The following is a 26,167-nucleotide window of genomic DNA, read 5'->3' on the forward strand; positions in this document are numbered from 1 at the left end:
TGAAAAATTCCTACCGCGATTGGCAATGGATGGTAAGAAATCGTTCCAACTTTCCGGAGGTGCCTCAGGACGGTGAACTGTGTCCATTTCCGAAGGGCGATTACTGGATAAGGAATTTCCACAACGTAGATATGGACGTTTGGAGCTTCATTCCCGACGGACTGTGGCGGCATTCGTTTGTGTTGACCGGACCCGGGAAGGATCGGGTTCAGATTGATGCGTACATCGTTTTACACAAAGGCGTTCCATGGTGGAGACCTTGGCAGAAGGAAAACGGGACTGCTACCTAAATTATAGTTCTTTTTGTACCTAATAGACTACAGAGAATTAAAACGTTTAATTATCAACTAATATTTGATCTCATTCTCCTTATCCATATTTCCAAGTGGAAGCATTTTTTGTATACACACGTCAAAGTTTTAATTTTATGAAGAATTTACTCACCGGTGAGTTCTCAGTATTTTAACAATACCACTCGAACGCTAGCGGCGATGATTCGATTTGAGACCGCCGGCATAACCCACGCAGTGCAACAGTATTGCGTATGACTGAAGGAAACAAAATTAACACGTTCGTCGCCATTGCATTGGACCCAAGAAACTAAAAAAAAAATAAATAACACGGCATCATAGCATCGGAGGTAGTCCTTTATCAGATTATCGACCCTAACGTTTCGTAACCCAACATGTCACTGAACTGACTTTCGATACCAAAAGTACCATTGAACGCACTCGCGCAATGACAGCAGTAGAATTCGAAGATGCGTTCGAAGCGTAAGTGAGAAGTGAGTTCAGGAGTCTAGGCGGGAAGATAAAAGCGAGATAGATTGTAAACAAAACAAAGATTGTGGAATCTCAATGCAAGTAGTATCGTTTGGTGATCAGAAGAAAATTTAAGCTAAGTTTGCAGTGGTTATTGTTGAGTTTGAATACTTACCCTAGATTTACGTGTTAAGGTAGGCCTAAACATCAAATTGAATTGCGTAACGCAAATAATAATTGAAAATTATCCCAATCTAGGCATTTGCAACTTTAGTACGAAGGCGCGAAGTGAAACTGCGCAGGGAAGTTGAGCACAGGTATGCCTATGAAAAGTGATGAAAAGTGATAGTTCTAATGCATTGTTATTTAATCTAGGCTACAATACCACGCAACGAAGCGTTTTCAATTAGGAATCGCCAGATTGAACCGAAATCGAATTGAGGTGAGAAATTGATTGAGAAAAGTGGAAATTGAATCTCTAACCTAGGATTATTAAAGGTGTAGGGACTAGCAGCGGAAAATAGCTGGAATCGAGACAGAAGTAAGCGATAGGAAGTTCACTAAACGTAAGCTTGAAAATTGTTCTCAGTGTATTCCAAAATTAATTTGTATTCAAATCGTAGGAATTTAAAACGTGTCCCGGTAGAGCTTCGAACGGACAAATAAAGGGGAACGTTACGAATCCGAAAACAAACTTTCATTGTTACCGCGATCCGGAAGTAACAATTTATACAACAAGATGATAACGAACTGGGAAGGCTTCACACAGATGGATCTGTTTCTGAGTGTTTCTGAAAGTTTTTTTTTCTAGAATATGAGATTTTAAAGTTTCTCAATTCTCATTTTCGTCATTTTTCAAATTTTCGATCAAAAAATCGATATTTATCATCAAGAGTGTTGTAAATCGGTAGACAGTTCTGCTTTCTTTTCTCTGTTGAAACAATGAAAGTGTTTCAACAAAGAAATAAGAATAACAGAGTTTCAGAAAGTTTTCTTTAATAAATAAAAATAAAAATAACATTAAGTTTGATATCATCCATATCGACTGATGAAACTCATGAAATGTTATTTCGAGTATTATTCCTGTTCCTGGTTTTTTCAGGATTTGCATGACTTTTCGAGGACCAGCCTCCATTTTCCTTATTTTTGTAAATAAACCTGATTACGCCTGAATTTATAATTTTCACGAAAAATAATATGTTTCAATTTACAGAATAATGTAAATTTTTATCTTAATCCGTCCTTTATGACACTATTGGAAGTATTATTTTATTGGAAGCTTGTAATTTTTTTCTTCAGAAGCATCCAAATTCTTAGCATCCAGCTAAGAATTTCTCATTATCGGAGTTTAATTTCTATTCTATAAACAGTTTTTCATTTGAAAGGTGTTCAGTTTTTTAAAGCTTTTATAAATTAATCAGGAATCTTGAAGGCTTCATGTGCAAGAAAAACCTGTTCGGGGTTCAAATCAAATTTATTTTCAACGCTTTTAAACTCCATACATTAAAATTTTTGTTTAAATGTTTGTTTTTGAAGTATCTATAATATAAATAATGTTAAACAACAATTCCATAAAAATATTTCCAGCTGAATTTTTCTAAGCCTAACGATCAAGTAAAAGTTATTCTATCAAAAATAAAGTATCATTTATAATTTATTTCACTTTAAAAATCCTGTGAAAAAAAAATAAATTTTTAAATGAACACAATTTTGAAAATTAGTTCAGATCTTATTTAATATAAGGGTTTTCACCTATTTTGTGTTTTGGGCAATTTTAGTTCCAAATCTGGATTTGCACCTGCATAAAAATTTTGAATTCCGCATGTGAAATCGATTTTCGAATCAAAATACCAAACAAAAATTGCCAATTATTATGAACGCGACAGAAAGAATCTTGAACCAGAAATCAGTGATTTGAATTGAATATTTTTGATTTCCTTTATGAAATTTTTTTAAAATAAATTTAAACTGAAATTTATTTATTCGTAATTCAACTAGTAGTGAATCTTAAAGAAAATTCCAAAAGATGAAACTCTGACATTTCAATTCTGGCTCACCATTGCGGAAATCTCAAATTTTCAATTCTGCATAAGAACTTGTACTATGAAATCAATTTGCGGCTTTATCGGTGAGGGTTAAAGAGTTGAAATGAAGTATGTGGTCAAGCTTCTATTTCAAATGCTCTTCGCTCTTTTCACCACCTTAGAATTTCCTTCTGACCTTCTATCCGTCTTTCATTTCAACTCTTTAACCCTAACCGATAAAGCCACAAATTAATTTCATAAAACAAATTCTCGGTGATTTCTCTTCTTAAATAATAAAAAAAAAACTGAAAGTAAAAATTATAAATTCAAATCTTAAAAATGGTTCGTTATTTTAATCATTTTCTTTCGATTTCGTGGAATGATGAGTTTCGAGCATTGAAAATGAACCTAATTTTAGTATTACATGCAATTTGTCCCAATGATAAACCGAACTTTAAATCAAGAATAATAATTTGGATACAGATTCCACAATCTGGTCACAGTCAACAAATTTGGAATTTATAAAAATTGGATTCAGAAAATCAAAAATGCTTCAAACCCAAGCAGAAATTTTTCCGCACTTATCTGGGCAGGGCAAATCCGGGCAATTTGATCTTGAAACCTTTCTAAATCTGGGCATTCGATTTCAAAGTTTCAAACCGAAAATCTGGGCAATATCTTGGCAAATTAAGGTTATCAAAATCAAGAAGGAAAAATCGAAAAGTTGTTTTCCCATCGAAACACATCATCCAGTTAATTTTTACAAACTTTGTTAAGAACTGTTTTGATTGCAAAATACATGATTTTGCAAATAAAGTAAAAACATTCGGGCAAAATCCGGGTAATCTGGCAACCTTAGTGAATGAAATCTTATTGAAAATTCGATACTCGGGACTAAAGACTGTACCCAAAATTCATGTTCCATCTTCATTGGTGAAAAACTTTTGTTATTTTTTTCGAGTACAGTCTTTAAATATCTATCAACAATTAAGAAAATTATGGAAAAACTATGGTAGAATTTTAGACCTGGGATAAGATTTTGAGGTTTTGGCCTTAGTTCTGAGTCGAGATAGTTAGTATTGATTCACTTTAGTCGTTTATCAAAATTTGTTTATGAAAATTTTGAGTTAAGAGAAGAACATTCTTCTTGACATTTTTGGACCCTCGTGGGGAGGGGGGGTTAACCCCCAAAACTCCTCCCGTTCCTACGGCCATGGTCTAGAGTTTAAATTAAACACTTTGTACAAAATTTCTAGTTTTGTAAACCTTGTAACGTAACTCAAATATGATACTCAGATAATTTTCAGCTACAATCGCCGGTTTTTATGATTACACTGGGTGACAGCCAAAAATTAGTCTGGGGTTTCTCAGCTGATTTAGACTAATTTTTGTGTCCAGAGTTTGAATATCACATTGATTTTGCTGTATCAGGTCAACTTTTTGAGATACAGTATTCTAATATCCTGACCTGATTGAACAAAACCATGGTCATTTTCGGACTCAGGGCGTCAATATTAGTCTAATTCAGTTGGAAAACCCTGGACTATTTTCAAAAAATCTTTTTTTGTTACTCAGTGTTATCATAGTCAAAGGATAAAATCGATTAAATGTGTTTTATGAAAGAACTGTATGTTAGATTCCAATCGCACAAAAAAAAATCGCTTAATACATAAGATATCTGATCTTAAAAGCTTGATGTTGGACATATGGAAAAAATTTTCAAAGATTATGGTCACAATAAAAATTTAAAAAGAAGTGTTAAAACCGTACATTTCATTCATTATCGAAGAAGAATGACCTTGACGGGTTAAACTCCTATCAAAAAGAAAAAAAAGTACTTTTCATTCGATCAACCGCCAAAATTGTTCCATTAACCGCAAAAAAATTTTGAATGGTGGAACTTTTTTACATATTTTGACATCATTAGAAAGTAGTTATCTGATTACTCTAACCCCTATATTTTCTTTTCAACTGATTTTGGGTATAAAGCGCAAAATGTTTGAAATAAAATAAACTGTATCTATCGTATTTACAAGTTGCCTATGCACTACTCTTTGTGAAAATATAAACTTAAATTGTGAAAAATATTTTACTGTAAAATTTCACATACTAAATCTTATCGAGCTTTTAAAATGAATTCCACTTCAGCTATCTTGATGTTTTGCAAAATATGAACCGTAATTATAAATTTGGAATTCAAATCCCGATTCTGATTCTTGACAGCTGAGAAATTTAAGGATAACTAATGTTGTTTATTTCCAATCCTCTATGGCTATGCAAATCAATGCTCATCCAATTTAATTTCATCACAACCGTCTAGAGCTCTATTTTCATGCAGAATTTCACCATCAAACGCAAGAACGAACTGGCGATATTTTATATAAGATCTCAGAAACCACACAAAAATAATAATCTCAACAGTCTGATATAAGCGTAAATTCAATCTCTTGATAATAAGCAAAAGTTGTCCATGAGCGTTCATAGTCTTTGGACAAGTTCTAAAAACAAGTGTGTGAGAGAGTAAGCTTTTACGAAAATTTTAGAGTACTTCCATCTCTATTTGAGTATCAAGATTAGACTAGCTACAATAAGAAACAGTCACATTTTGAGTCTAAGATGAACAAGACGTGTTATGCATGTGTCATCCGAAAATTACCTTCTTTGCTAACCACCTAAATGAGCTGAATCGATTGATACCAAGAAAAATGAGTCTAGAACTCATAATTTATGATATCACCATGATCGATAACTAAAACTTTTAGTAAGAAATCAAATTAAAAAGTCATCAGTTCGGTTTTTTTTTTATTGAAGTCTGATTTTTCCTAATTTTTACAGTCACGGTTTCCTGAATTTTGGAAAAATAAATGTTGACAACCCTGGAGATAGCAAATAAAGATTGACTCTATTACACCAAATCTGGGTTTGATAACTCATTTCAACACAAACATCCATCCAAAAAAATATGAAATTGACTGTAGAGCGATAATGAACGTCATTTTCGTTATCTTCACCATTTTTAATCGCATAAATCAAGTTTTATAAACTTGTCTATGTACTAGACAAAACATGTTTACATATTTCTACCAAATTTATTTTTTTTTTCAAAGAAAATTGTCAAAGCTACAATGATTTTTGAGAAGCAATCACAAATTACCTTTTTTTTAACGCGAATAGATGTATCTTTCTTTACTACCCATTGAACAGTCATCAAACTTTGTGGAGCGTTAATTCGATTGTTGAGCAAAACGGTGTGAAATTTCATAGAATAAAATTAATCGGAAAAGAAATTGCAACTTGTTAAATTTAGAAGAGAGTGTTCTGCTTCATGATTTTTTTTTTAACGCCACGGTACATTCCCTCGATGATGATTTGTCTGGATGTTTTTCCTTTTTTTTTCAATTTGGGTCAGGTTTAAATATTTAAGTACAGTCAGGAATTTATATAAACAACTTTGAAATAAACCCATCTATACTCTCTCAATCCGCTTCACAATTTCCTACTTGTTCCTGCTAAAATAATCCCATTCAAACGGCTTTATAATTTCATTCAACTATTGATTGTTTTCGTTCAGTCGATCTCTGAACCCTGACCCAGCCTGAATGAAAACAACTCAGAAACTTTTACCTACTATTTATTTCTGGATTAATCTGAATGTTCCCAGTTTTGGAAAATTGTGAATTGTTTTGTTTCAAATCTGAATATTTGAGAACGAGAGTGTAAAAAAATTGCCAGTGAGAAATGAAAACAGTGATGAAGTTATCCGCAGCATTGATGACGATAAAGAATGAAAAAGGAGATAAGACTATTCAAATTCTGGTGATAGCGCGTTGTGAAGAGACGAATTTTATTATTTCGAACCCAAGAACAGCATAATATTCTTTCGATAGGAAGTCCCCTTTTAAAATGGATAATGGTTTATTCTGCAGAAATAAATGCAGATTCTATATCTGGAAAGACTATTGACTGGTTTCCTTTAACTGAATGCTACCTTATAGAGATATTTAACAGTACAGATCCCGTTCGATTTTGGCAACATGCCCAAATATTTTGTGTTGCCAAAATCGACTGTTGCCAAAATCGAACGGTTTTTTTCTTAAATTTTTTTTCTTTCATTTTTACAAAACAACTATTTTTATTTTCTTTAACGTTATTTTTAGTCAATTTCCGACCATTTGTATTCATTTTTTATTCATGTTTTGATGCATTTTGCACTACTCTTGCTTTGTTTATAATCTTCGTTGTTTTTGTCATAATTGCTGATTTTGTCATTCTTCATCATCTTTAGTGGTTTTTTTGTCATTTTTAGTCTTTTGTTTGTATTTGTTTTAAAATTTTTGAAATTTTTCACCTTTTTGTCATTTTTGAGTACTTTATATTTAAAAAAAAAAACTTTTGTTATTCTTGTTGTATGTTATTACCATTTCAGATCATAAAAACCTATTTATGGTGTTTGTTTAAATTATATTGGTCCTCTTATAGAGAAAACTAATAGGTAATGTCGCTTCTAAAAACCGTTCGATTTAGGCACATGTGCCAAAAACGTATGTTGCCAAGATCGAATGTTTTCAAAAACGAACGGGGTCTGTATTATGATGCTACTATAATTTTTGCTACAATAACATTATTTAGAGAAAGAAAAATGAATGAATTAAAGGGAAGATATGGTAGAACAAAGTCTACCGGGTCTGCTAGTAACTTAATGGAAATTGACTTCATCAGTAAATTTTTTCTACGAAAAAAAATTGAGGAAAATAGAATCCAACAATCCAAGTGGAAACAAAAATACATTCAATAAACCTTTACTAGAGTGTCCTACACGGGATTTATCGACCGGAAATTTCCGAGAAAAAAAAAATTCGGACATTCCCGAATCCCGGGAATCCCTAAAATTACCCGGGAATTTCCGAAGTTAGTGAAAAGTGCTTCAATACTAAAAATTTACAAAGAATTTATAAAACCAAACAATTCCAATCAAGAAACGCTAGGAAAAGAATCTGGATGTTTTATGTAGCAACACTCATCATTTAGAACTTCCGTTTCGCAAACTGTTGACAGTAGAAAAATCATCTGCGAAGAATTGACACATTTTTAAGCAAACGGATAATTATCTGGAAATTTACGAAATTTAATTAATAACCTGAAGTCTAGCTAACCAACTTCGATAGTGATAAATCTTTCTCAGTTATGTATTTCAAATTTTTGCAGCAAGAATCAGTCAAGTTTGTCGGTTTAACATTTAAAGTTTTTGGGTCTTGGGTTTTATAATTGCTAATTGAGTTTTAAAGCATTAAAAAAGTTTGGAATGTTAAACAATACTTCAACTTAAATTGATATGTACTATATTGATAGGGTTTCGTATGCAGTAGAGTGTGAAAATCTTCATTTTCTATTTTTCCCGGGATGCCGAGAGTTTCCGACAAAAGTATCGTCAGATTTCTAGGAACGCTAAAATTCTCACTAAAAATCACGCTAAAATTGACACTCTAACCTCAACAAGCTGGATGAGATGTGTTATGAAATTGAGCCAAGTTTGAAAAAAAGTCATGAGTTGATAAAATTTTATCAAAGTTCTGCACGCATATGTATAAGTAACATCATAGGTCAGTAAAAGGGGTTGGATCACGTTATTATTGTGTCACATCTCTAATCATGTGAACGGAAAACAGTCATTAAAAATCGAATTAATCGTGAGAAAAGGTCGTTGAAAATCGAAACGACGCAACAAAATTGTTTATTGCCTCGCCAGATCAGATACTTGTTGATTGGTCACAAACTTAGCTTATGGGAAGTTTCGTATTCAATGACGTATTTTCATCATCATTTATCTGCGATGTTTCGGTATGAGCAGCTCGTTTTTGTTCTTTTCATACACTTTTCAAAAATTTTAATCGTTTTGAATACCACACAATTGCAGCGAATTGAATTCAGTTCCGAAGGGGAGAAATTTTTTGAAACAGATATTCGAGTTAAAAAGTTTAACCGTACAGTAGCCGTTTTGGATGGAACCCTCAACCTTACCAAGGATATTGATAACTCGTATAAGGTAAGCTAAGGATAAAATAATTTTCTCAATGAATATGTTAGAGCCTTCCCTTCTTTTTAGGGAATGCTGAAATTTTCCTATAGTGTCCTGGGAAACAATCAATTCAACGACTATCCCCTAAAGTGGCCGCAAGCACCCGTTTGTGATTTTCTGAAAAATTCCTACCGCGATTATCAATGGATGGTGAAAAATTGTTCCAATTTCCCGGAAGTGCCTCAGGACGGTGAACTGTGTCCATTCCCAAAGGGTGATTATTGGATCAAAAATTTCCACAGAGTCGATATGGAGATGTGGAACTTCATTCCCGACGGACTGTGGCGGATAACGTTTAAGTTGAGCGGACCGGGGAAGGTTCAGGGCAAAATTGATGCGTTCGTCGTCTTGCGCAAAGGCGATCCATGGTCCAGACCTTCGCAGAATAAAAATGAAACTTCTTCCTAAATGAAGGTTTTTTATTGACAGGAACAAATTTCAAATTCTTCTTTTGTCAACTCTTACTCCGATTGTTCCGAAAAACCTGGAGGAGATTAAAGTTGAACAGAAACAGTTGAAAGAATGAACGTCAAATAGGTCAAACTGTAGAAGATGAGGATTGCAACACCTTTTGTATTGAAGATTTTTTTATCTAAAACACCCAACTCCGAATGACAAAATACGGATTTTTACTTTCAACCTTAGAGTGCCGATAAAAAGGTCATATCGAATTTCAAAAATGATCCATAGTTGATTGGTAAAAAAAATCTATCTTTTTTTTTAAACGAACACAAACACATACAGGATCTCAATGAAACTTGAGTTTTCCTCAAAGAGATTCCTTTTTCTTAACTCTAAGCGTACATATTTCGAGGATATGATGGCTAGCATATTACAAATGCTAAAACCACCAACCCTTAGAATGTGTACTATGTATGCCGTGATCGGGATTCGATCTCATACCCGCTGGCTTAGAAGATGGTCAGCGCCGTTATTGATGATCAAAGAGAGAGTTGAGAATGAGTTGCTCCGACCTTTGCTCAAAACTGATGGCCTCGATCAACCACGGATTAGCAGCCATTGCGCATTGGTAATGTGAAACTTGTTCTACTGAACCATACTAACAATAATGGATCGAAATTACTTGAATTTTGTTGCAAAACTATGGAACCATCAAGAATCTAATCGTTTGTTGACTAACTTTTATTAATTTTCATCAAGCATTTCGAAAGTACTGATTTGAGGTAGATGCGTGTAGTCAATTAAACCAATTAGTCCTTCTACAAACATGAGTCTAATATGCGTTTTAATACTTTTGAGTTATCCATGGAAAACGTTTGTTTTAATCCTAAATTATTCAGAAAACCAGTTTCAGTACAAACTATGTTTCCAAATTTTAAAGATAATGAAACTCAAAGTGCTTTGCACTGTACCACAAAGAATATATTAATATACAAGCTCGAACAAAAAATCTCCAGACAAGTGTGTAAAATTCAAATGCTTTTATGGAAAAAAGAAGTTATAAATGGGCCTAAAGAAGTGCCATCTATTGCGCCGTTCCAAAGTTAAAAATAAACGTTTTGATGAGGCAATATTACAAAACATCGTCAATAAACTCACAAATAATTTAATATATGTCTCAGTAAAATGGACGGCTTAAAAATATTGTTCAACTAAACTTCTTCCAAGTTTGAAGTAAATCGATAATAATGTAAGATTCGTTTTTTTTAAGCATACCACGTAGTACATATGACCCATTCAAAGATTTTTTGTTAACACTGCGATTTGCTTGACAGTTCTGGCCTATGTCTTTGGAGACAAAAACTGGTTCAAGCAGATTGATGCGATTTTTACACAAGTTTCACCCCTGTCACCCCTATTGCGGCCAGATTGGCAATCTGTCACCCGATTTGTGGCATTCAGGGCTCTATTTATAATGGGGGTCTGTTTCTAACGGTATGTCTAGCTTGTCTTCAACCGCCATCTGTCGCAGAAGGTGTTGTGCTTCGTGACAGTGGTTGAGGTTGATTTGGACTACTTCCAAGCTCTTCGTATCGTTGCTAGCGTCTTTTGGTAGGCAGGGCACATTGGGTTGCCAGTTGCATGGTCACCAGTGCAAATAAGACAAATCGCCGGTTTACTGCAGCAAGCCGCTATGTGACCGGTTTTCCCGCACCCCCAACCCCACCCACCCCCCCCCCCCCCCAAAAAAAAACATGTACGAGCACTACGACAGATATTCCTCAAGATTTTACCTAGTCCACGTTCTACGTTCTCCAGGGTCCTGTTGAACTATCGGGTCTCGGGCCCTCTTTTTTAGGGTGCCAGGTCTTGGATCACCTGGCGACCCTCGATTCCTTCATTTTTGCGACTTAAAAACACATGTATTTTCTCAGATTTCTAACATTTTTATTTTTTGAGTTAGCTTCGGTTAAATTTTTTTGTAAATAAAAAATAACCATTTTTCAAAGCTACATAACTCTGTTATTTTTCAACGGAAATTATAAAAATGCATCAAAATGCATTGAAATTTTATCAGCTTTCCAAATAAAATAGTTGAAAAAAAAATAAATAAAGACCTTCAACATGAAAAGTTGTAAATAAACTTTAAATGGCGTCTAAAAGTACCGTCTGCACCATCGAATATTTTGTAAAAAATACCATTGTATAGCTCAATTTATGATGCAACTTTCATCTGAAGACACCAAAGTGGGCCATTAACACCTTGAAGAGTTATGAAAGAAATAATGACAATAAGTCTCTTTTTTTGCATCGAAAACAAACGATGGTCGAACAACTGCACTCACATATGGAGATAGCAAGCACTTCTAACAACATGGAAACAAAAGAACTTTTCAAAGCAGGTAAAAAACACTACTTTTTCGTGTTTTGTAGAGTGTTTGCAGCAAAACAGACTTTAAATTTTAACCAAAATTCTTAGTATCGTATTGTTAATTTGATATAACTAATAATGGGAATGTTGCTTTTACAACCTGGTCATATACTATTTAACTTATTAACTTTTCGATCAAAGATCATTGTGAAGCATAATCAATGCCAATTGTAGAAGGTTCAGTCCCTGTGTTTGGGATCACAAAAAATTGATTAAAAAATGAAATATAGACGTGCTTTACATTGTTTTTATATCGGGAGCTATGCACTGGACACCAAAATCCTTTCCCATTGACCAAAAAAGTATGAGAAAGTGGCACAAATGTTGTAGAAATAATCGAACAGCTCAGTATGGCCAGCCCAAGCTGTAAAATGATGAAAATATGATACTTTTACCGTATTCGTTTTCTACATTCGCCCAGTTTTGAGGTTTACCATACTAGAAAGAACATAATTCGTCGTCAGTGTTTTGCTACCTCGATCGCTCACACACGAATCTTCAGTGTTCCACCGTGCCTTTTCAATCAAATCTGGGAAATTATGGATGCAAAACTTAGCGCATAAACTTCTAAAAATGACATTAAAATGTGCATAACTTTTTGTGACCTGGTGCAAAACTGAGGATTAACGAATACGTTATTAGATTTTTGGATATAACATTAAGTCAGTTAAGCTGCATCAATCTACCACCCCTACTTTCATAACAGTCCCACCAAGCGAGGAAATCAGCTTTTTCTGTTTTGGATTTTTTTTTGTGAATTGTGACCACCACTTTCAGCATAAACGAAAATCGTTTCTCGGTTGTCATAATAAATCGTTAGACCTGAAATTTTCGAAATTGGGTTATTGGTAAGTTCGAGAGCTCCATTTTTATTCATTATGGGACTGTTCATCGACCATATTTGAAACCTTTTTCAAATCTACTCGCATAACAGTCCCATACAGAAAATATTTTGATCATCAAGCTACTTTCTGGCACTTAAATTTGATCATTTTTGAACTTCTAAATGCAATTGCCAGAAAAAAAACATACTTTTAGAAAAAATATCGTAAATTCCACATTGTAAGTTTAATCTTTTTACGATTTTTGATTGCATCCTAAAGTTTTTTGCCCAGGAAGTCATTCCTAAGAAAGTCAGACCTGCCTTCGAAAACTACTGTGCATCATTCGACATCATGTGAGTTAAAAAAATGTTTAAATGATTCAAAGCAATAAACCAAAGACTATTTCGCCGAAAGAAGCATTGAAAAGTAACCAAATCCGTGGTATTTCACATAGGGGACTCTTATTCAGGTATATTTCATATAGGACAGCCACGAATTGATATTTTTTTCGAAATTTCTTGAACAAACCTCATTTTTAGTGTTTTATTTTGAAGCCTTATGTTGACCTAAAATGACGCAAATTCATATGGGACTGTTATGCGAGTAGGGGCAGTCTGATAAGGATGAAAAAATAGTGTTTTTACCTGCTTTGATAAGTTCTTTTGTTTCCATGTTGTTAGAAGTGCTTGCTATCTCCATATGTGAGTGCAGTTGTTCGACCATTGTTTGTTTTCGATGCAAAAAAAAAGAGATTTATTGTCATTAATTCTTTCATAACTCTTCAAGGTGTCAATGGCCCACTTTGGTGTCTTCAGATGAAAGTTGCATCATAAATTGAGCTATACAATGGTATTTTTTGCAAAATATTCGATGGTGCAGACGGTACTTTTAGACGCCATTTAAAGTTTATTTACAACTTTTCATGTTGAAGGTCTTTATATATATTTTTTTTTTTACTATTTTATTTGGAAAGCTGATAAAATTTCAATGCATTTTGATGCATTTTTATAATTTCCGTTGAAAAATAACAGAGTTATGTAGCTTTGAAAAATGGTTATTTTTTATTTACAAAAAAATTTAATCGAAGCTAACTCAAAAAATAAAAATGTTAGAAATCTGAAAAAATACATGTGTTTTTAAGTCGCGAAAATGAACCAAATTTTCAATTTTGGTGAAAATCTGAAGACCCCCGGCGCAAACCCGTCCGATAATAAAAAAAAATCCCCATTGATAAACAATAAGTTCAATTGACACAACTGCTGGTGCCCTGCGAAGTATTACACAATAAGTAGTCATGCAAAAAGCGCACAAGAGTACTCTAAATGGGATTTGCCTAGTCACAAATAGTGCATTGGAGTTGGAGTGCTTTGTTTCTGGCTTGCTGGTTTTCAGGTTGGGCTGGTGTGCCTGCAGGTATGCTACAAATTCATATCACCATTTCGAGTATTAGTTTCACCCAGAACAACATCTAGGTGTGGCCTCGCGGTAGCTTGATTGATTGTCACCACGAAGGTCGGGGTTTGACCCCGAAGCCGGGCAACTTTTTTTCCAATAAGTCATTTGAATGCTTCAGTGATGCGATACATGTAGGAAGTGAAAGAAAAGCAATCGAGCAGCAAACTGAACAAAGATCGACAAACAGCAATTTGTCGAGTTTTGAATTCGACGCCAGGCATCATGGCGTCACCATGTTCTGAATATAGTAAATTATCAATAAAAAGTTATATGAACTGATGCCTACGGTGAAATTTGAGATAGAGCCAGACATTTTTGCTCATTTTACAACTTTTTTTTTTTTTGAAACTACATAAATAGCACGTCATTTAGACTTTTTGGAACTTGGAAGTATCAAAAAGAACTTAAATTTTGAGCTGCAAAGAACGTAGTTCACATCAATGATGGGTCTGAGTAAGCCTTTTTGTACCTTTTTATGGAACTTTTGGTTGTTTGGGTATGAACTCATACGTTAAGGAACTATGTCGAATAATGATAACTTCTGCATTGCATTCATATTAAAATTAAATGGCAGTTTAGTTTTAACATTTTAAAAGCGATTTTCAAATCCAACATGAAATTCCCCATTCCCGCGGTTGTGGTTTTTGTTGTTGTTTTTTTTTTGTTTCGATTATAGTCGTTTTACCATCTTTATGGCATTCGCGACTTTATCAACGGTTGTGGTTGTTGTAAATATTGGCAGAGAGAACAAACGTACAAGCTAGCCCACGAAACTTGTGTAAAAATTCCAACGCCCTTTTCTAAACCAATTTTTGTTCTAAGGCTGCAACACCAGATGTCTCCAAACATATCAAAAAGAAATGTCAAAACAAATCTGAGAAAAAAAAAACAAAATTTAAGTCCGTTTTAATCAAGTCGTATGAGCTACTCATGTTTCAAGAAAATCGCTGTTGGAGTTTCGCAACTCATTTATCATATGTTGCATAAAAAATGTATCCTCATATTCATCCCCTATTTTCTATTTTCGCTATTAAATTTTTTCATACTTTTCTGAAGAATTTTTGTTCGACTTTGTGCGTCTGTTCTCTGTGGTCTTGCTACTAGTATTTTTTTAACTCACGTGTGGCTGATGCTTTAGTCAACAAAATATGGTCACGTTTGTGATTAAACTTTATCGAATTGTATTACATGCGGAAACAACAATTTTCAATCAATGAAATTTGTATTTCGCATCAGCCGAGAATCATAGAAGCTGAATGGTTAGGAACAAGTTTGTTTTCATGTTCTATATAGTTGCTTCTTTTGATTATTCGTCCAGTGAAAATGTTCCCAAATGAACAGCTCGTTTTAATAGTTTTAATATTTTTGTCAAAAATTTTGACTGTTTTCAATGTAGTTGAACTGCAGCGAATAGAAATCAGATTTGAAGGGGAACGATTCATAGAAACAGACATCCGCATTAAAAAGTTCAACCAATCGGTTGCCGTTCTGGATGGAACACTAAACTTCACCAAGGATATCGACAACTCCTATAAGGTGGATTTAGTGATTTAATGTATTTTATTTTTGAAAATTGTTCATCAAATTGGTTTCATTCCAGGGATTGATGAGATTCGCCTACAGTGTTCTGGGAAACAATCAGTTCATAGAGTATCCACTGAAATGGCCGGAAGCACCGATGTGCCGGTTTCTGAAAGATTCCTACAGCGATTGGCAGTGGCTGGTGCGGAATTATTCTTATTTGCCGGAAGTGCCGAGTGAGGGTGAACTGTGTCCATTTCCGAAAGGTGACTATTGGATAAGGAACTGTCATTCGGTGGATATGGATGTTTGGAGCTTTATTCCGGATGGATTGTGGAGGAACTCTCTGGTGATGACGGGACCGAATAATGATCGACTTTTGGTTGACGCCTTCATAAAAGTGAAGAAAGACGTTCCTTGGCAGAAGGGTTGAGAGAAAGGAAGTATGATTCTTACGCTTCTTGGTAATAAATTGATGTCGATGAGTTGGTTTTAACTTTTAAAATCTTTCTCTTCGGAAAGGTTGCGCCTCTTCACAGAAATGCCGACCCTCCTATCAAGCCAACGACCGAGAGATCTGGTGGCATGTTTTCGCTTAACGCGCGCACATAATTAAATCATACTCCGGTTGTTGTTTCTGCCAAGTTCGAGGTTGATGTTAGTTTTATTGTTGTTTAAGAGTGTTCCTCGTCTCAACCACTTTTCCACCTGGTGCGAAATCGCTCGTGGTTCAAACGAGCGTAAGCAAATCTTATCGAGAGAGCCATCTTGATCCACTTTTCCTCGGCCCATCGACGCCGATGACGACTAGAGTAGGTAGTGTACTTTCCATAAGCTGAAGAAGCCCATGGTCGTCGTCATCATCGTTGCTTGTTTGCTTTCCAGGTTTCCTACTGAAGGTAAGGCAAAAAAGTTCCCACTCAGTTGATCCAATTTCTGAAAACCCGCTACAACTACGAGTAGCAAACCTTTATGGCAGCAGATGACTACAACAACCTACAATAGGCACAACAACTAAAAGCCCACAACAACAACAGCAACATCGGCAACAGCAAGAGACCACTCCATAGACCCGATATGACTCGGTACATTTATGCTCTTTTGTGCGTTAGTTTTTCTCCCCATGTTGTTGCCAGTTTTTAAAACAGAGGAAAGAAGGGTGTTACTGGGAGAAAATAGCGAAGGCAGAAAAAAAATCCCTGCCGTTTGTTGTTAGTCCATAGATCTCTTCCCATAAATCTGGACTGGGCTGCACAGCATGATTCAATGAAGTTCAGCAAGCTGCATTTAGCAGGCCATCCCATGTTGGGGAAGATGATGGAAAAATAAGTGGTACAATCACGGCACGGCGGCGTGGATGATGGACAGAGCAGGAGCAGAAGCAAGTTGGTTGCCCAAATGGGAAAGGGAAGAAAAAAGGGAACGAAGCGAGTCCAATAAAATTCAATCACAGCTGTGACTGGCACGCGGAAATGGGAAGCCATTTAGATCTGATATGAATCGATACAAAAGCGGAAGGGTGTATAGTTTTTTTTTCAGCTTTAGTTATGGCACTATATTTCAAGCTGGTAACGGTGCACTTCATAGACGTTGATATAAAAAATGGCCCCATATAAAAAGAATCAGAATGCCTCCAGGCGTCTAGTTAGGCAGGCTCCTAAGCCTTATGGATACGTGTTATCAAACTGTGTGTATGCCCATTAAAGCATCAGTTGGCATGTGGAGTTATTAAGCATTTTATACTCGGAAGCATTATTTTCATCTAGTTATTACAGGTGGTCAACTTATCATTCTGGGTCATCTAGAAAGCCATTTTCGTTAACAAGGGATAAGTTTAAATGAATAATTGAAGCACTATAGATCCGATTGATGAAAAAAAACCGTTTAAGTATGATTGAAGGAGATCAAGATCAACAAAACTGTGAAAAGTTTTTTCATCTTCTCGTTTCGTTTTCGATCGCAGAAAAAAAAATCAAAACACCACTTTTTTATTATTTTCAATTTCTGGTTCAATATTCAAACATCCATAACACTCTATAAACACATTCCACCGTGACGTGAAACCGTTTTTCCGGGCTTTTCTTAACTGTTTTCATTCTAGAAGTCAACCAATGTACTTACTAATGAAAAAAATAGCATACGGTCGCAAATTGAATTTCCTTCAAAAAGAATATAATTTGAACATTAATAAATTCAAGTCGTTTGTGTTGTGATCGATTACTTTTGTGACGTGAGTTCAAGCTGGAATCGACTATTCTTAACTTCAGTACATACCACTTTCATTTCCTGTTCTCTCTGTGGAAATAGGATATCGGTGTCTTCAAATGAGTCGAAGAGTGAATAATAATCAACAATTTGATGTGCGTAGATTCTCGAATTATCATCAACGAACAAAATAATGTCTCTTTAAAGTTTTGACGGAAATTCATTCAGTTAGAATAGAACCGATTAGTGCACCGAATTCACGTTACAAAATTTCAAGTTATTCTTAACCATTCTTTAGAGTAGAGCCTTCTAATTCTTTGTACATTTTTTTGATATTAATTTTCGACTGGATGATTTTTGTTTTGAAGTTTTAAAGGTTAACGGCTTAATCAGTCATATTCTTGAAAATCAAAACGAATGATTTTTACTACTGTCCAGACGTTTCGGCTATTTTTTGTAGCCTTCTTCAGTGGAGAACTGCAAATTTATTGTAATGATGTAACATTGTCATTTTGAGTTTTACATATTGAGGTTTTCTACTCACTAATTGTCAGGTTCATTTTTCGTCTAGAGACTATTTTTGTTGGTAATTTTTGGCTGAATTTACTGTAGTGGAACTTTAAAAAATATGTTCTAGTTTGTAAAATTCGGTATATACTATTATTTTTCGACTCACTGCTTCATCAAACACACTGCGGCGCTTCACCATTCGAAAAAACTATGCGGCAGCGCTTTGTTTACTGATGGAGATTTAAATTTTCTGTATTGGTGTTATGTTTGTGATTGGTTCTGGTTGTAACACTAACATTGTGTCGTGTTTTTCTTGTGTTCGTGGTACATTGTAATATGTTTGCGTAAGTTGAACTGAGATTGTTTACATCAGTTCTGAAATTGAGAGTGTTTTTTGTTGTAGGGGAAAGGTTTCCTAAATGGGCCTATCGGGTTAAATGACCCTACGGCTGTTTGATGAAATGGCTGACTAGACAGCTAATCCGACCAATGCATTTTGAGGGTGATACGCTTAGAACATAAGGCAAGAAAGAATTTTATGAATTTACAAACTCAAAAAAATTCAAAAAATCGTACAAAGTTTTGATACATTTTGATGTAATATTTCGGCTTTTAAAAATTATACGTAAAGAAGCTTAAAAAAAAACTAGGATGGTTTTTGTTTCTTACTCAAATGAACTTAAGAAATTAAACATATTTCAGCTTTTGTGGAGGTTTAATAATGATTATATAGTGAAATAATAGAGTGCTTTTGTATGCCCCCATCATGTTTGTAAAATGCCTCCATCCTAAAATAACAGGTTAAATAGAATAAATAAATGATTTTTATCATTGAACCTTCAAATCTTAGCTCTGAATAACATCTTAAGAGAGAATTGGAGATCCAAAAACAGATTTGATAAAGTTTTTCTCATGGATGAACTGCCTCCATAGTATGGCAACCCTAACTTTTGTTTTATTCCATAAAATACTAATACACATAGATTTTTATAAAACTTCAGCTTTGTCGTACGCAAATTATTACTTTCTAACAGTTTCAATGAAATTATATGTAAATTTTGTCCAAAAAACAGAAATTTTGTTCAAAACATAAATAGGCGCACTTAGCCCGCACGGTTTGAGGTTCGGCATTTTAGACAACACTTACAATAAAATCGTTTTCTTGGAAACAGAAGAAAATTTTAACATAAAAATTACTCCATTGTATAGAAAACAGATGCCTGCACACATGTATATGTATTTGATTAAATCAGTGTTTTGCTTAATAAGCGCATATAGCCCTCCTGTTTGGTGGTGATCACATAACCCAACCAACGATGATCACCACCAAACAGCCGAAGAAAATCCACCAACAAATGACCTCCAGAGCACTTCACCAACAGCAGAATCCAACGAGCATAACACATTACAACAAATCCGCTATTTTCCACTCACATTCATCCCGAACCTATCCAACCAGATCACCAAACTCCTTAAAACAGATAATGGTGATATCCGAATTGCCAATAACATCCCAAAACCACTTGGAATGTTATTTCCCAGAGCTAAAGATGCCATTTCATCAGCAGAGATACCAAACATTTTTTACAGCATCCCGTGCCAGAACTGCCCAAAACAATATATTGGTATGAGTCGCAACAATCTGAAAACACGACTCGTTGGACACAAATCCAACATTTCCAAATATGAGCAGCTGACTTCCAGAGGATTCACACAAACAGACTTTTTTTTTTATTTATTTTATTTTATACGGGATTTTCATCCTCTGGGATGATTCATCCCTAACACAAACAGACCCCGAGATGGTGAGCATAAGAGAAAATTGCACCGCTCTTCTAGCTCACATCATAGACAAAACTCACATGATGGACCTGGAGAGGGCCAACGTCATTGATAAAACACGAAGACTAAGCTCTCTTCCGATCCTTGAGATGTGCCATATCTATACAACAAAAAACACTCTCAATTTCAGAACTGATGTAAACAATCTCAGTTCAACTTACGCAAACATATTACAATGTACCACGAAAACAAGAAAAACACGACACAATGTTAGTGATACAACCAGAACCAATCACAAACATAACACCAATACAGAAAATTTAAATCTCCATCAGTAAACAAAGCGCTGCCGCATAGTTTTGTCGAATGGTGAAGCGCCGCAGTGTGTTTGATGAAGCAGTGAGTCGAAAAATAATAGTAGGGTGAATGTACCCAATCTTGGCCCCTAAGGCATGGTTGACTAGATTTCCCATGATTGCAGTCTACCTGTAATGTGTACCTTCAAAAGTCCTTCGACAAATATGATTGCTTACTAGCCTGAAATACAGTAAAAATATGTCCTTGCTTGAAAATGGTTGATAATTCAAGATAAACCTGATCAAACTTTTGATCGAAATGCTCCTTATTGTAGCCCCCGCGCCGAATTTTGGCCCTTTATGAGTTCCTTAAATTGGCCGTCTCTAGGAAAAACTTGCCTCACTAATACAACAACAGCCTCCACGAATTCATTGAAAATATCCCGGAAGGAAGCACACCAATGTTCTGTATTGTTTTCAAAAAGTCGGAAGTACGAAATGTCAATCAATTTTTATAATTGATATTTGCATGTAAAATTATAATCTTACGTCAAAAAGCATTACTAGTTTATTTCAGTTTTGGGGTATTCATAATTTCTATTATAAGTTCCAAACTATGGCATAAACATAACATAAGTATGTTCATTAATCAAGCAAACAAATCGTTTGCTAAATCTGTAACATGCAATCATGATAGATATGTTTCCAGTGAAGTTAACAGGGTAACATAAGATAGTAAATTTTCATATTTTTTTATTCCGCTCCCATAAAAGGAGGAACGACATTTTAAAAACTATTATGATCGAGGCAAGAAGCAAGCTGAAGCTAAAACTTAAGTCATCGAAAGATTCTTTTAATCATACATATTCAAAATGTCGCCCTTAGGAATTTTCTAGCAATCGTTTGCGTACACCGGGAAAGCAAAACAAGACAAACTTTCGCTCACTCCAGCCAGTCTGATAGAAATAGATTGCATCTCACTCATTCGTTTGGAAACTATAGGCAATGGAAGCGGACAGCAAATTCAAAATCTGGCTGAAATTCGTGCTGCATCCCACTCGCACTCATGCAAAATCATCACCCAAACTCGGCAGCGCTTCTTTCGCATATTCCTTTCCAACAGAGACCAAACGTCATCACCTCCTGCTGTTGCACAGTGATCTATAATTAAAAACAAACTTGGTCAAAATATTATTTTTGATTTCACATGAAACTGCAAACAATAAAAATTCAAGTTCGTTACAACATAGTATTCCAACATTGCAGTGCAATAATTTTTTTTTAAATAAACATAATATTTAGAGTGTTATAATTTGAGCTTTATAACAATTTCTTTCAAAGCGACACATATGCAGCACATCAAATTAAATCAAAATACGTTAAACCTCATTTCCAAATTTGGAATTTTTTGGGTATGGATATAGTAACTTTAACATTGAGATCCAAGATATCAATTCGGATTCGGATCCGGTAAATTAATTTATTGAGAGGTAAATTTTATTGAGATGAAAAGTTCTCGAAATTTACCATAAAAGAGCAGTTCAAATTGTAGCACTATAATTCCAACTAAGATGCCAAATAAGCTTGAGTTGACTTGAGAGATAAATGAATTAATTTTAGTCCAAAATACATTCATGATATTTTAAATTTATTTCAATCATTCATTTTACTTTTGACCGGCTTTTCAATTTCCAGACCACTGTGCACCGTCGGCCGAAGAACGGCCGCCGGCTGCCGGCTGCCGACTGCCTGCTGATGTCGTTTTCACACATACATATATACATACTTCTATTTGTGGAATTGCATGCCAAGATTAGGCAAAAAAAATGTTTATATTTTCTTAAATTCTAGATAAAAATGTACGTAGTTTGGAGTAAATAATAATTTTATATTTTTTGTCATGTTTCGCTGTAACCAACGGTGATTTTTAGTGATTTTTCCGTGAAGAGGTGTGTTTTTAAAATCAATCCGAAGTTGGCAGATGCACTAGCAAGGTAGGTTCATTTAAGATTTTTTTCCGAAGATCATAATTTTATTTGCAGTTTGTCATGTGAAAAAAAATTATTTCGTAGTCATTTGAATTCAATTGTGAACAAATGCTATGCAGAATGTTGCAATATGCGATTTTCTGTTATGTTTGATTTTTTTTTTTCATTTTTTGGCGTATGTTTGACATCAAAAACACCAAAATGCATTTTGGCAGGCCAAGATAAGGAGCATGCCAAATTAAGGCTCACTTACCCTATATACCGAATTTTACAAACTAGAACATATTTTTTAAAGTTCCACTACAGTAAATTCAGCCAAAAATTACCAACAAAAATAGTCTCTAGACGAAAAACGAACCTGACAATTAGTGAGTAGAAAACCTCAATATGTAAAACTCAAAATGACAATGTTACATCATTACAATAAATTTGCAGTTCTCCACTGAAGAAGGCTACAAAAAATAGCCGAAACGTCTGGACAGTAGTAAAAATCATTCGTTTTGATTTTCAAGAATATGACTGATTAAGCCGTTAACCTTTAAAACTTCAAAATTCTTTGTACACTTTCAGAAAAAAAATTGTTATTCCAACTTGTACAATCTTAGTTTTCAGTACCCTTTCCAAACTTTTTCCTTATTCTGACTTGCACGCTATTCAACATATTGAGGAATCATACGTTACAAAAACTACTTTTTCTCACAGTCTTTATTTGAAGATTCATCAAAAATATTTTTTAACATTTTTATTTAATTTGTTGTTCAGTTCTTTTTTTAAATTCGAACATAACGAACTTATTGAGAAATCAACAAAATCGTGTTCATGATTGCAATCTGGAGGGTCAAACGTTTCAGAGCATATTCCCCTTAAAGAATTTCGCAAGAAATCAAAGAGTGTAACATGAATTCACTCATTCGTGCTGTTTTAACTCAGCTGAATTCCAACCGATTTCTAAAAAAAATTGTGTTTCAGGATTGTCTCACATTTTCCAACGAAGATATAATTTTTATTTGTTATAACGTGATCATTTTTTTCCAAAACAAATCAATTAATATATTTTAATTATTTCTTTTGTAAAAGTTGTCATCATTTTAAACTTATTTTTTTTTAAATATATATAAAGGGGCACCCATTAATTACGTAACGGTTCTGGGAGGGAGAGAGTAAGCTCGAGCGCTACGAATTGTGAAATTGGGGAGGGGGGAGGTATGCTCATTGTTACGTAACGATTTCTTAAAATTTTCAGTTTAAAGGTATCTATTTTGATATCATGCAATTTTTGCCAAATGATAAGCAAATCAAAATCAGATTAAAATTTGTAAGCTTTAATATAATTGAACTGGTTTGTAACCTTTCCTCTTTGAAGATTCTGAGGTAGACTCCTTAAAATGTGTATTGGATATCCATGAAATAACTGTTGGAAAACCGAATATTATGTACATTTACCCTCAAGAACTCAATTCAACCTTAAGACGGAAATTTTACTATTTTTTCTCAGTTGATTTAAAGAATGCAATTTTGATTATTCCGACGAATATTACTAAGTGGAGTATATTGTGCATAACAAGTCTTGAACAAAATAAATGAAACAAGGAAGATCATCGGTTAACAAGCACAGAGCAACTAGTAATAAGACAATCATTTTATTTTATAAGAGAGTTATCATCAATGAGTACTAAGAAGCGAATTTGATAAATATTGATCTTGTTTTGAAGAACGTTCAAAAATTTAATGTTAAAATCTTTGCTTACTTTCGAAAATCAGTATTTAAGAACAAGAGAAGATGGGGGGATAATAATCAACGTTACGTAATTTTCAAAAGCGGGGGGGGGGGGGGTACGTCGAAGCGTATCGTTTTGTGACATCCACGGAGAGGGGTAGAAAAGGATTTTTTGCGTTACGTAATTTATGGTTGCTGTCTGAAACATGTTAACAAAATTTGTTTCTCTTTATTCCGTTGGTCTTGTTTGATATGAATTATCAAAATTTTAGACAAGTTTGAGATTTTTTGATACGCAAACGGATAAAAATCACTTGTGAGCTGTACAGGCGCGTGGAATCTGTCTGTAGTTTTTTGTGATGAAGGACACAAGTGAATAATAAACCCTTCAAAGGATTTTTTCTCTATCTTATCAAGAAAAAATTTTTTGGTCCTCCGGAAGTTATAAGAAAAAAATTCGGAAGACATCTGATTTTTCTGGAATTTAATAGATAAAGATTATCACTATCAAAATTAATAATTATATTTACAGGAATAAAACTACATCTGGGCCTGTGAATTACAAAAGTTTTCGATATTTTCCTTAACATTTCGTTATGTTGAACCAATAAATGAAGTTGAAATGAGATTGTTTTGTTCATAACTTTGTTAACTTTTATCGGAATTCACAAGTTTGCTGAAGACATAAATACAAAACTTAATAATGCTTATGGATAATAAAAAATGAGCTACATTTAAATAATTCTTTTACCAAAATATTTGGAAAAATGTGTCTTTTATCTCAATGTGTTGAATTTGAAACTCCTAGGTAATAACATTTTTTCCCAGTTACTACAAATCGTTATTCCAACTAACGCAAGTAAAATGTCGTAAAAATCGTTACTCGAAGTCGTATTAAATGGTTTAAATCGGATATGATAAAAAGTCCGCCATGTTCGCCGATTTTGAAGACGATTTCGTCCCTTTTTTTTCTCCCGCGTGGGTCAAAAGAGAGAACAGCTTTGTTGTTCTCTTTGCGACCAGCAGTGCAACCAGATTGCTAAAAATCAGATGGTGTATTTGCAAGAATTGCCCAACGCTGGCAATAGTTCGCATGCGTTGAGAGAAAAAAAAACTTGTGCTCTCTTGCATTCTTTCAGTATGTACGAATATGGTGTCGAAATCGTATACTCTTATCGTTTTAGCCAGAAGTTGAAAATTTGTATGTATATTGCCTCCACTTTGGTAGGTTAATGCTGTTTTTTCGTGTACTTTCGTATACTTACTCTTCAAAATGTTTTTTTTGTTTTAAATAAAAATGAATGGTTCAGAACAATTTTTAACATTTTCATATTCATCCAGCGGTTCGAGAGATTTTTTCTAAATAATTGATTTATCTTTAATTTATTCATCCTTTTCTGATTCCACAATTTCACAAATGGTGGGAAACAAACTAATGAGAAACAAGCAGTTTATTCCCAATTTGCGAATTTTTCATTGTGAATATTACATCTTAATTAGACTAATATGTATGTTTGTAAGTCTTTCGACCCTGTTTGTTAGTGTTTCTGTTTCTTTTTTATTGTTTTTGATTTTAAAAGTTCTGCTAGACATTTTAAACACAATTCCACAAGCAAACGAAAGATGCTTCTTACAAAAATAATGAAATAGAGAAATTTAAAAAAAAAATAATCGAATTTATATAACTTCTATTCAAAAATTGATACATTTGACTGTCGCTTGATTTGAGAAGCTAGATGAAATTTTCTATATCTGTTGTTCACTCATTGTTTCATTTTTACTCGCGTAAAAAAATTTGACGATTTTGCAAAATAAATATGCTAACATATGTTGAACGTAGAGTATGAAATTAATTTTGATAATTCAAAATACTAAAGGAAATCCTGCCGTTCAATGATTTTAGGAAACGATTCGATTTTTAAAAATTTGACAAGTTATTTCATCGACATATCTCTTTTCTCATTAGCAAAATTGATCGCAATACAAACACTTTAACAAAACAGAAATACTGTAACCATTGCTCATGGATGAATTTCCATTACTTCATACTTAAGCTTGCCAGATTGCCAGGTTTTATCCGGGTTTGCCCGGATATTTGATGCAAAATTTCGATAAAGTCCGGTTCGGCCCGGTTGCCCGGATATCGTGAAAAAAGTCCGGATATTGCCCGGTTTT

At 34.2% G+C, this 26,167-nt stretch overlaps 2 protein-coding genes and 1 long non-coding RNA gene across 3 annotated transcripts in view; 2 read left to right on the forward strand and 1 right to left on the reverse strand.

Moving 5' to 3' along the window:
- The window catches only part of LOC129747932 (mucin-2), a 234,663-nt gene that overhangs the window by 154,699 nt on the left and 53,797 nt on the right, over positions 1 to 26,167 (reverse strand). The gene's annotated exons all lie outside the window — the stretch shown is intronic.
- On the forward strand, positions 1,018 to 1,299 carry LOC129747933 (uncharacterized). Its single transcript, XR_008737608.1, has 3 exons — positions 1,018 to 1,078; positions 1,137 to 1,203; positions 1,260 to 1,299. It is a non-coding gene; the product is annotated as an uncharacterized LOC129747933 (long non-coding RNA).
- Positions 8,616 to 9,269, forward strand: LOC129741578 (uncharacterized). The gene is made up of 2 exons (XM_055733315.1): positions 8,616 to 8,828; positions 8,889 to 9,269. Exons 1-2 carry the CDS (start codon positions 8,616 to 8,618, stop codon positions 9,267 to 9,269), a joined length of 594 nt encoding a protein of 197 aa, XP_055589290.1.

Source organism: Uranotaenia lowii, chromosome 2 (assembly GCF_029784155.1).
Source record: "Uranotaenia lowii strain MFRU-FL chromosome 2, ASM2978415v1, whole genome shotgun sequence".
Classification (NCBI taxonomy): domain Eukaryota; kingdom Metazoa; phylum Arthropoda; class Insecta; order Diptera; family Culicidae; genus Uranotaenia; species Uranotaenia lowii.